This window comes from Taudactylus pleione, unplaced genomic scaffold (genome assembly GCF_031769625.1).
Source record: "Taudactylus pleione unplaced genomic scaffold, aTauple2 ptg001327l, whole genome shotgun sequence".
Classification (NCBI taxonomy): Eukaryota; Metazoa; Chordata; class Amphibia; order Anura; family Myobatrachidae; genus Taudactylus; species Taudactylus pleione.
In genome coordinates, this window is record NW_028285727.1 from 1,241,485 (window position 1) to 1,254,238 (window position 12,754).

At 47.1% G+C, this 12,754-nt stretch overlaps 1 protein-coding gene across 1 annotated transcript in view; it reads left to right on the forward strand.

Annotated features, from left to right (window-relative positions):
• The window catches only part of WIF1 (Wnt inhibitory factor 1), a 162,542-nt gene that overhangs the window by 122,069 nt on the left and 27,719 nt on the right, over positions 1–12,754 (forward strand). Inside the window, exons 6-7 of the mRNA XM_088463143.1 lie at positions 6,124–6,219; positions 7,972–8,067. Coding sequence (XP_088319269.1) covers positions 6,124–6,219; positions 7,972–8,067 — 192 coding nt within the window. The remainder of the gene's footprint in view (positions 1–6,123; positions 6,220–7,971; positions 8,068–12,754) is intronic.

Below are 12,754 nucleotides of genomic sequence, written 5' to 3' on the forward strand. Positions count from 1 at the left end.
ACATCGACCCGCTTGCGAGCGTCCTGCGCTCGCGAGCGGGTCTGAATGACCCCCAGGGGTGGCAGTAGAGCGAGTCGGCCTTGGGAGGGTGGGGGTAGCGGGCAGTCAGCAGTATGAAATGACCCGGCCGGCATATGCTAGGTCACTTCTATAACTGTGGAAACCTCTCCATCAGGGAGCAGGGGCATAGTTTTTCTCTGACACTTTCTCCCTGGGCCCATAATACAATTTGCATAGAGGCAAAAAAAGACAAAAACTGTTTAACTGGTGCGGACTCATCATTTATATCATTATATTCTCCCTGAACCCCTATGATTGGCTGCTGTAGCAGCAGGGGCGGGGAGAGCAGGGAAAAGGCTGGGACACAGCTGTATTCCCTGCCTTTCTCCCCTTAGCAGGCACATTACGCTATCCTGAGATGGAAAAAAACATTTTTAGAAGCAAAACGGAAAGCTGAGTTCCCCGTGTTTCTATATATCGCTTTCCCCATACTAGTGTATACAGAAACAATGTGTATAATAAGCGGGGGCACAGCTGGAGAAATCTCAAAATTCTCCATGGTAACCCCTTTTATGAATAGGAGAAAGCAGTGAAAAGCCCTTTTATCACTGATAAAGGGCTTTTCACTGCTACACGAATATAGAACCCTATCTTATATATAACATTTATTGGTCTGTTTGTTTGTCCAGTTATGCATTTGGATACCCCTGCACCGATTGGAATGAAACCAACACATGGTGGTCCAGTTGGATCTTGGCCAGGTTTTAGTGGGACTAGGGTCCTGGTTGGATCTCCCATGGGTGTACGCTGGGCAGAACTTTGACACAGGGAGCCTGTTCTGAGCCTTCCACGGGATTGATTTGGATGAAAACTTCACAGAGTGCAAACATTCAATACCAGAAGACAGGGTTTAGGTCCCGGTCGGACCTCCCGTTGGTGTACGCTGGGCAGAACTTTGACCTGGGGATGCTGAGCAGTACTTTGACACGGGGAGCCTGTTCTGGGCCTTCCACTGGATGGATTTGGATGAAAACTTCACAAAGGGGTGGCAAATAGTCTGGAATGCCTGGCAATTGGTCTGGGATACCTAACTTAATAACTTGAAGATTAGGTCACAGTCGGTCCTCCAGTTGATGTACTGTCCTAGAAGACTTACTAGGGGATTGAGGTCCCGGTCAGATCTCTCGTTGGTGTACGCTGGGCAGAACTTTGACTCGGGGAGCCTGTTCTGAGCCTTTCACTGAATAGATTTGGATGAAAAATTTAGAGTGGTAACATTGGATCCTAGAAGACATACTAGGGGGTTTAGGTCCCAGTCAGACCTCCCGTTGGTGTATGCTGGGCAGAACTTTGACCAGGGGAGCCTGCTCTGGGCCTTCCACTGGATGGATTTTGATGAAAACTTCACAAAGGGATGGCAATTAGTATGCAATGCCTGGTAATTGGTCTGGGATACCTAACTTAATTGAAGATTAGGTCCCAGTCGGTCCTCCAGTTGATGTACTGTATGCTGGGAAGAACTTTGACCCGGGGAGCCTGTTCTGTGCCTTCCACTGGATGGATTTAGATGAAAACTTCACAGAGGGGTGGTAATTGGTCTGGGATGCCTAATTTAATAACTTGAAGTTTTAAACCCAGGCAACACCGGGTACTTCAGCTAGTTTACTATACATACATTATTGCATCATACAATGAACATGATATAAGGATGTCTGAAATAGTCACCAAAATGTCCTTTTCTGTCCTCAACATTTCACATTGCTACCAGTTTCACCACTGAGATAAAACTTTACCCAACAGTGGATACACCTCGTTTTGCATAATGTATATAACATAGTTCACAGTACTTTTTATTTCTCTCCATCACCTCTTCAGGTTCCAGGAGATCACTGGTCATGTTCAATAAAGATTAAGTACTTCTGGATCTGTTTCTAATGGCCCCACTAATGTTAAACTGTAAGTCATACTTGACAATAATTTAACAGTCACCTGAGCAAATACATCATTTGGCGGGGCTATGATGATGCAATTTGCCAAGAACGCATCATCCTGCCCCCCCTTCCACTTATTTCATGAGTCAGGATGCTTGAGTTCGACTCCACAAATTTTTGAGAGTCTAGTCTCCTCTGGATGTTTTAGGTGGGTTGGAAACGATGCTGTAAGTTTATGCTATGCTTAAACTGTGACTCCAGGTGGCACTGAGACTGTCTTTAAAATAGCTGTAACAATCTTCAGGAAAGAGTGATCCTGCAAACACTGCTCTGAGCACAGCTTGCTCTATAGCTGCACTAAGCACTGACTCATGCAACTGCTGACAGATAGGCTATGCACACAGAGGATCAGTTAACACAATTAGTACTGTTAGGTTGTGAACTGTGAATCTCTAAAGATTGAAAGTAGTTAATTCAGGGAGGTTACCAGAGCTAAGTTTTGAACTGTCTCGGAAGAAAGCAGCAGATTGGGGACAATTTTACAACCCTTTGTGGCATGATCAGTGCCAACTGGTGGATGCTGAAACAGGCCACCTGTAGCTCCTTAAAGCAGCCAGAAATGTAGATGGCCCTGGGAGGTGATCTCCATTGAGAAGCACAGCCAGTCAGAGCCGACATACTGTTCTACAGGCTGATTCCAGGCACATTCCCCACTCCCAAGGTAGCTATTCTCATGCAGGCTGATACACCTGGGTAAGAAATGCTGGTGGTCATAGAGGGAGCCAACATCTTTTCGATATACTGACCTGTATAATGGAGAGAAGGAGGCTGAGTTCTGGAAGGTAACGTACCAGTGGGGCTCAATTCAGATGCCAGGGAGGAGTCTGCTGTGAAGAGATTGCCACTGCCCAATACAGGCTCTTTTGTCCTAGTGCAACATGTTCACTGCAATCCCCACTGTCCAACTAGCCCTTATGTGGGAGTCTGTCAGCGAAGTAAATGTCAAGAAGGTGAAAGATGATTCCAGAAAGGCATAATCACTATCATATCACCATTGATCAATGATCCCAGCCATTATATTATTTAGCACTGTACAGAATTTTTTTTTTTTTAATCATTCACACCAGTAATACGTGTTCATCAGTGAATAGCATCCCTCCAATATGTGGTGTCCAGAGTATCGGAGACATCCAACCTCCTCTTATGATTTGCTCACCTTCTGCTGCTTACTGTCCAAAAATAAAAGATCTGAGCACAGGAAGCTGTCAGCTAGATGGAACTGATTGCTCCCATAGTCATACCTATTTAGAAATAAGCAAGTGGTAGACGACCAGAATATCAAAGGCAAATTGTAGAAGTAATTTATGCCAATGAATATACCTTCAAAACAATCCAGTGCCAAAGCCATGGAATGCAGCCAGGATCTGCGTTTGGAGGATGAGAGGTCAAAGGTGTCTGACACTGAAACCCTTGTGTGCATCTGGCCCCTCCCACTACCATAGACCCCTGTGCCCCGTACTTGGCTATGGACCTGATTCACTACCGTACGCAACTGCGTATACAATGGAGATTACTGGGCCGTAACTAGGTATGTGCAAGCGGTGTGACCGCACATCGCTCTGTGGGCAGCACTGCCGCTCACCCACAGCTCCTGCAACTGGCTAGCAGGGTGCCTGTAACGACACCCTGCTGCCAGAATCTCTGCAGCAGTACCACTTGGAGCGTCCTTAGGATGCTCCAGACGGTCCTAACACTGGGCCTGATTCAGAGCCGGATGCTCTGACCAGAGCGCTCGCTCTGAATCAGGGCCCTCCTACCTAAAATTGGAGCGGCCTCCTGGCCGCTCGCATAGGAGTGGGTGACCACCCACAGCTTATGCGAGTGGCCAAACAGATGGTCGCGATGGTCAAGACCATCGCGACCATCGGGCTTGCGACGAGACCCTGCGGTAGGGTCTCGCTGCCGCAAGCCCAGGAGTGCTTTTGGCTCTATCAGAGCCAAAAGCACTCCCACTGACATCACTAGTGATGTCAGTGGGGCTGGCCCCAGATGGTAGGCGTTCCCATGGGAACGCCTCCATCTGGGCAGCAACGCCCCCGGCACGCCCACCAAAGGGGGCGTGCTGTCCTCACCATCGACAGCACACCCCCTTTGGTGCGAGACCCATAGCGACAGCTTGGCGGGTCTCGCGCATGCGCACGACGGAGCATGCGCACTAGGGCACCATCGACCCGCTTGCGAGCGGGTCTGAATTAGGCCCACTGTCCTTACAGCATCCCGGAGCATCCTGAGGATGCTTCAGGCATTGCTGTAATCACCCACTCCCAGCGCTGGGTGCAGGCCACGCCCCTCCGCATGACGTCATACGGAGGGGCGTGACCGGCACTGGGAGCTGTAGCTACGGCACTGGCGATTATGCACTCAGGGCTTGATTCAGAGCCGCTCGCTCTGAATCAGGGCCAGGCTTTTTTTTTTTGGATCGGCCTCTTGGACGCTCGCATTGCTGTGGGTGACCACCCACAGCTATTGTGAGCGGCCATGATGATGGCCACGATGGTCCAGACCATCGCGACCATCGTGCTTGTGACAAGACCCTTGTGGTAGGGTCTCGTTGCCGCAAGCCCCAGAAAGATTTCGGCTCTAACAGAGCCGGAATCTCTCCACTGACATCACTCCTTTTGGGCAGCCAGCCCCCTGGCCCGCCCACCAAAGGGGGCGAGCTGTCACTCAATATCGACAGCTCTCCCCCTTTGGTGCGAGACCCAGAGCAACGTATTGCCCGTCACTAGCCGGGTCTCGCGCTTGTGCACGACAGAGCCGGCTCCGTCGTGCACATGCGCTGTGGGCCACCATCGACCTGGTTGCGAGCGTTCAGCGCTTGCGACTGGGTCTGAATAAGGCCCTCAGTTCAACTGTGATAGTATGCTAATTAATTGCATTGCTATTCTCTCACAGCACTACACAAGGATACCCACTTTGCTTACCACATATCCGTAGTGTTTAGCAAGACTGCAAAATCTTCGGTACAATTGAGTACCATCGCAGCCTCACGCACACTTGCACAAGGTCTGACCTTACTCAGAAACTTGATACAACATACTGCTAACTCAGAAACTAGATATTCTCTTTGCAAACTTGGGCCCCCATTTATCGTCGATATTAAACACCAGCGCAATCTTTTGTTTAGTATCAACGTGATATGAACGAAGAATGTACTGGTATTTAACAAAACGTACCCCTCCAGCGAGGTCCCATGAAGTCCAGAGAAGGACTCGTCCTCAGCAGGTTCCTCCGCTGGGCTTCTGGCAGCCTAACGCTGCCATCGACAGTGTTCCTGTGTTATGCGCATGTGCGATGGTCTGTCTGCACATGTGCGTGACAAGGGGACCCGGTAGTGCCTGGAAGGCTTCGCAGAAGCTAAAAAGGCACCGCCGGGTCTCCATTGCCGGCAAATGGGCCCACATCGCTCTCGCCATCTAAAAGATGGCGAGAGCGATGCTGTTACAAACAGCTGTAATCTTAGATTACCGCTGATTGTTAAATACAGAATCCTGGCATAACCCCTTTAGCGAGCGCTATAGTGGTTATGCTTCGTTGATAAATGGGGGCATAAGTAACTAAAGAGGTGTGTGTGTGCGGGGGGGAGGTGTGTGGGGAGATAAAGTGTATGCAAAATCAAATAAAAATGCTAATTAAAGTGGAGTTACCATTGCTTCACTTTACAAAATCAAATGAACATGTTATCTGTTATCTGTTGTACTGAGTTATGACCTTGCACTTTTTTCCATGAGCAATGTCCTGGCCAAATTGAATTGTGTATGAAAATCTGGCATGTGGCTAAAGTTAAGTAAAGTTAACTAGATATGAGTGACCTATAATAGATAAAATATTTCTTTTATGGATGTTAACCGTATCTTGTTTTATATGATAAATGCAATTCCCAGTACCACTTCTACATGCAGTGTAAATAATATTATTTAAGGGGAACCTCAGGTAAAAATTAGATACATTTTGATTATACCAATAATAATAGTGTGCAAAATACTAAAGGTGCACATTGCACGGTGCTTCCCCAACACTGACATCTGTATTCAACTGTTGTTCTCTTTGTCTGAGATTAGCATTGTTGTGTAAGCATACAAATGTATTACATTGGGAATTGATTTCTCTTCTCTATATTATCTCATTGTAGCACTCTGCACACCACGGTGTTTAAATGGTGGACTCTGTGTAACTCCAGGATTGTGCATCTGTCCTCCGGGGTACTATGGCGTCAACTGTGATAAAGGTAACAATGATACGCATATGATGCTGAACCATATATGGTGTAACGAATATGATGATGTGACATTTCTAGTCACAAGTACACACATCTAAACCATAACACTTATACAATGCTAAACCCTATCTGTTAAGAAATATGCAATATTAAGCTATATCAGATGACAAGATTACAGTGTTGAGGCATTTCTGGTCATGTGTATGCAATGCTGAGTAATACTTGATAACAAGATTACTGTGTTGAGACATTTCTGCTCATGTGTATGCAATGCTGAGTAATACTTGATAACAAGATTACTGTGTTGAGACATTTCTGCTCATGTACATGCAATGCTGAGTAACATTTGGTGACTAATTTGCAATGCTGAACAAGAATATGATGCCGAACCATTTCTCTTGTTGCGATGTAGTTATTATCCCGGCTGTCGGAATGCCGGCACTCATTTCTGAAAAGCATGGCTGCCAAGTTGTCAGTCTGTCTCTGTAGGGATCTAGTCAAGAAGTCGACAGTGTCAATGTCGAGATGGCAACAAGAACAAAGAATTATCATTTGTGGTTGCACTTATATTAAAATTTTACTTTTATTACTGACTTTTTAAAAGTCCATATATGAATAGATAAAACATTGAAATATAAATGATAGTGTGTTTAAAGAAAGAAATTAAGTGTAATAAAAACTTTGAAAAACCTAATTAGTAAAACGTGCGTCGGTTTGTTCCTGGCCGCACTGCGCTCTTGATATGACCTTTGAAAATATGATTTATTTATGTGATGTGTATATGTTGTGACCAGTGAGAACCTAGAGAATAAATGAACCCACAAATGCTGTGTGTCCCGCATTAGCCCCCGGTACTGGTTATTGGAAAATAGGGGGAACCCCATACCTTTGTTCCCCCTATTTCCCAATACCAGCCTAGGCTCAGAGGCATGGGGCTTGTTATGGATTAGGATTTGCAGTGCTTCTCCCAAACTTGCCTGCCACAGTCAGGTCTGTGTCATTTTACAATCAGTGTTTGGTCGGTTTGCTAACTGACCATCAGTAAATCTGCGGCTCCTATACTCGGGGGCGCCGAGAGGGGGAGGAGCGGGTACTATTTACCCAGGCCCGGGCTTCCTAGAGGGGCTCGGCGGGGGCCCGGGTCCAGAGCCACCCCCTCCCTTCCTCCTTCACAGCAGCCCAGCACACAGTTGAGCAGCAGCCGCAGCAGTCTCCTATGCCTGTGGGGGGGAGCGATCACACTGATCGCGCCCACCCCCCCTTGGCTTTGGCTGGGCTGAGAGGCTTACAGCGCCCCACCTACCCAGCGCACAGTGCCGCTATGTGGGGCTGCAAAAGTGTTGTTTATTTTGTCTAAGATCAAGGGGCCGTGGCCACGCTTCCCATAATTAGGCCACACCCTCTATTCACCTAGGCCCGGCAGGGCTCTCTACGCCCCTGCCTATACTTGTCTCTGTACAAACATTGATAGTTGCTCCGATGTTCTAAACTGAGTATTTTCGTCGTTTTGCTGTCAGTTTTGACTGAAATGGTCGGATTGCAAACCAACGGAAATACTACCAAATTAACCAAATCGACCATTAGTAAATATTCCCCCAAAACTATAATAGACTAGTAAGAATGAAAAAGGAGACTGGTAAGTTATTTACAAATCCAAAAGAGTGTAATAAGTCACAAAGGATATACACACATGGCTCTGTACGTACATAATTGCAATATGGCATTAAAACTGAAACATATTACTTTTCTTTTTTTATGTAGCAAATTGTACAATAAACTGCCTAAATGGAGGAACATGCTTTTATCCAGGAAAGTGCATCTGCCCATCAGGCTATGAGGGAGATCAGTGTGAAACAAGTAAGTGACCAGAACCAACTTTGCTGAAATCCAGATTGTGTGACCTTTGTCTGTGTTAGGTTAAAAAGTAATAAATTGCAACCCCCACAGCAACCTAAAAGCTGCTTTTATTTATGTCAAGATCAAAGATTTTTCAGAGGTTTGGCATCAAAGCCTTGCACACATGCCACTGTAACAGGGTGATGTTTGAAGCAGAGAGATGTGTTCACATTTTCCTATCAGCCAGGATGTAAATAATCCATTTCACATTGAGTCTAATCTGTAAGAATATATATATATATATATATATATATATATATACATACACCTATATATACTATGTATGTATAAGGGTTGGGTACGAGATGCCGGCGCTCGGGATCCCGGCGGTCAGGATCCCGACGTCGGCATTCCAACAACAGGGTTAGCTTACCAACACTTGTTGGTCGGTATGCTAATCTCCCCCTCTCCCCCTAGTTCCTAAACCTAACCTCCCTGCACCCTAAACCTAACCCTTCCCCCTTAGTGCCTAACCCTCCCCCTAGTGCATAACCCTAACCCTCCCCCCAACTACCTTCGGTACCCAGCCGGTAATGTGAGCGTAGGCATCCCGACTGCCAGGATGCTCAACGTATCCAATGTATAGACAGTATGTAGTTTGTGAACCATATCTTGAGTTAACTTAATATAAAAAGTGACAGTTTTTGTCTATGAATACTTAATTAAACAAGAAGAAGGAAAACCGCAAATAAAGCGCAAAGAGTTTAGTTTAGCATTTAGAGAAAGTCCAGCTATAGTTTGTGAAGTTGCACCGGGATATACCATGTTGGGATGGAGGGATCAAAAGCAGGGAAAATATTGCCTGCTTCAGTATGTGGGATCTAGATGTAAGGTTGACAGTCAACAGGTCAACACCAGATGGTCAACATGCTATAGGTCGAAAGGGACAAAAGGTTGACTGACAAAAAGTCAACAAGTATAAAAGGTTGACAGAGTTAATCACAAACACAAATGGTCGACACAAAAAATGTTTTATATATGTTTTTTTTCTAAATTTTTATGGTAATGGATTAGGCGGTGGTTAGGTTTAGTCATCAGAGGTGGGGTTAGGGTTAGAAAAAAAAAACATGTGGCAACCATTTTTGTGTTGACCATATGCGTGTCGACCTTTTAAGAATGTCAACCTTTTAGCCCTGTCAACCTTCTTACTGTCAATCCTTTATACCACACCCGAGTATATAGAATAGACATTCTAGGTGGCAAAAAGAGGGGGTAGGTACAGTGTACCGGGGCTCAGGTCTACCTGGTAGGTGCAAGGTTCCGAGGCCCATGTCTGTCTGGTAGATACAAGCAGGGGCGTATCTATAAATGGTGCAGGGTGTGTGGGGAACATGGGCCCCTGGGTCCAGGGGGGCCCCGCACTGCAAACCCTGCACCCATACCTCTCCGGAGTCCCACGTCAGCGCGGGGGGCCGGCACTGTAAAACAACTGGAAAATGGCCGCAGTGGCCATTTTCCCATCGTTTGCGCATGCGCAGTAAAGGGAAAATGGCCGCTGCGGCCATTTTCCCGGTGACCTGTGCATACACTATAGACTCTGGGCACACTCTAGTGCCCAGAGTCTATAACTCCGGCGCTGGCCGCGCACAGCTCAGTGTGCTGCTGGCCGCCGGGAGGAGAGGAACGGGCCCGTGTCGGAGACTGCACACAGGCCCCCACCTCTCTAGAAATGCCCCTGGGTACAAGGTACCAGGGCCCAGATCTGTCTGGTGGTACAGGCCTGCAAATAAGGGGTAGACACATCCCCAATTAAACTCAGGAGCCTGCAGGGAAAATGGCCTTTTTGAAGTGCTCACAAAGCACTTCACATATATGATGTACGTCCTCGTAGATGTAGTCAAGATATCTCAGTGTGTTGGTGCCATATTAACTGATTTTTCATAGTGACACCCATATGTCTGTAGACTAAAACAAGTTGAAATAAATGTAAATTAATTGACAAATATGCCATTTAGGAAATTATTTACCATTGTATAACTAGTGCTCAATCATCCAGTTCATGTCACACTATTGGAGCATTGTCATGGAGTTGGTTGAATGGGTTTCTGCATATAGCAGAGGTATGGTGGGAAATGTACCAGCAGGGTGAGCATGTTCTATAAATAAATACAGTAAAATTACCAGACACATAAATAAACAATATTTATTACCAGTTATTTATATTGCATACATATTACTTTACAGAGAATATCTGTCACTTACATCAGTCCCTGTCTCAGTGGAGCTTAGAATCTATATTCCTTGCCACATAGACACACTCTGGTTCTTTATTTTGTCAGAATCCCACTAAACCAATGTCTCCCAAACTTTTTCGAATTACGGCGCCCTAGGGTATCAGCATTTTTTCCATGGCACCCCTGGGACAACAGTTTCTTATGGAGAAAATCAGCAAACCTTAAATGACGTAAATTGTGCTCATATGTCACCCTTAGGGTCAGTTATGTGGTGGGTGACAGGGCTGTGCTTCTTTTTGTCCACATATTTTTTATTGGCAGCCATTAGCACTGGTTTTGCCTATCACACTGACTAAATATTTTATTTTATTGGTACTGGACCACCAACCCGAGGCACCCCTGCAAGTTTCCTGAGGCACCCCAGGGTGCCACGCCACCCAGTTTGCACTAAACTAACAGTATGTTTATGGAGTGTATAAGGAAACACGAACATGCAGGGGAAACTCATGCGAACACAGAGATACCACCATACATTTGCCATACACATAGGGCCTGATTCAGAGCCGAACGCTCTGACCAGAGCGCTCGCTCTGAATCAGGGCCCTCCTCCATTAAAATGGAGCGTCCTCCTGGACGCTCGTATAGCTGTGGGTCACCACCCACAGCATATACGAGCGTCCAACAAGATGGTCGCGATGGTCTTGACCATCGCGACCATCGGACTTGCGACGGAGACCCTGCGGTAGGGTCTCCCTGCCACAAGCCCTGGAGTGATTTTGGCTCTATCAGAGCCAAAATCACTCCCACTGACATCACTAGTGATGTCAGTGGGGCCGGCTCCGTCTGGCAGGCACGCCCCCGGCACGCCCACCTAAGGGGGCGTGCTGTCAATCAACATTGACAGCACGCCCCCTTTGGTGCGAGACCCGGAGCGACAGCTTGGCTGTCGCAGTCGGGTCTCGCGCATGCACACGACCGGAGCTCCCTCCGTCATGCGCATGCGCGGTGGGGAACATCGACCCACTTGCGAGCGTACTGCCGCTTGCGAGTGGGTCTGAATGACCCCCATAGTGCCTTGGTCAGAAATTGAACTCAGGGCTCTGTGGCAGTAATGCTAACCATTGCGCCACTGTGCTGATCATGCAATAAGAGGGTCAAATAATGGTAATATTATCTTTCTGATTAGCTTTCTGCTGTACCCGTTAATTGTGGCTATATAAAGTAAATGAAAAACTGGAATACAATCTTTACATTAAGGCCCGTATTCAGTTAGCGGCGAAAAGCTGTAATCTGCAAAAAAGTATCGCGGATGACGTAATTTCGCCAGGTGGAAACTTTTCCCCGTATTCAATAGAAAAGACTTTTTGTGTACGCAGACAGTCAATGCAATGTAATGGGCGAAAAAGCTTTGCCTATGAATACCCGGCGGAAAAAAAAGCGCAGAATTGTGGTTTTGGGGTGCACAGGTGCGGAAACCTCTCTGCACCCTTTGGACAGACCCCCAAAGGATAACTGCGTCAAAAAAATGCAAAAAAAGGAGGAACACCCCAAAAACACACTTTGAAAATGGGGGCGAAAAAGCACAAAGTGGGGGTACAAAAGTAAAAACTAGCAAACTAGCAAAAACTGAGTGTGTTACCAGCGGGCGCCCGGCTCCTATTCAAACCCCCGGCGGCAGCCGTAGGACGGAGCTCCCATAGTGCCGAGGAGCGGACATCGGGGACGGAGCTCAGGAGTGAGCTCCGTCTTACGGGTCCCGCAGAGCACTATGGGAGTGACGTAATAGTGCCTAGGAGCGGACGCCGGGGTATGGACGGCAGCAGCACTGGAGCGGGGATAAAGGTAAGTGTTTGTGTTTTTTTCTTTTGTGTGTGTGTGTTTGTTTGTGTGCGCGCAGAGGGGGGGAGCAACTACAGGCGGCTAACTACAGGGGGCTAACTACTAGAAGGGGCACTACAGGGGGCTAACTACTACAAGGGGCACTACAGGGGGCCCTGCATAATGGGCACTACTACAGGGGGCACTACTTTAATGGGCACTACTACAGGGGGCCCTCATAATGGGCACTACTACAGGGGGCATTGCATAAGGGGCACAACTACAGGGGGCATTGCTTAAGGGGCACTACTACAGGGGGCATTGCATAAGGGGCACTACTACAGGGGACATTGCATAATGGGCACTACTACAGGGGACATTGCATAAGGGGCACTACTACAGGGGGCATTGTATAATGGGCACTACTACAGGGGACATTGCATAATGGGCACTACTTCAGGGGACATTGCAAAAGGGGCACTACTACAGGGGGCATTGCATAATGGGCACTACTACAGGGGGCATTGCATAAGGGGCACTAGTATAGGGGGCATTGCATTTTGGGGCACAACTACAGGGGGCACTGTATAAGGGGCACTAATTTGATACACAGTTTACAGGTTATAAACTATGTTCCCAATAATCTGGTTCTACAC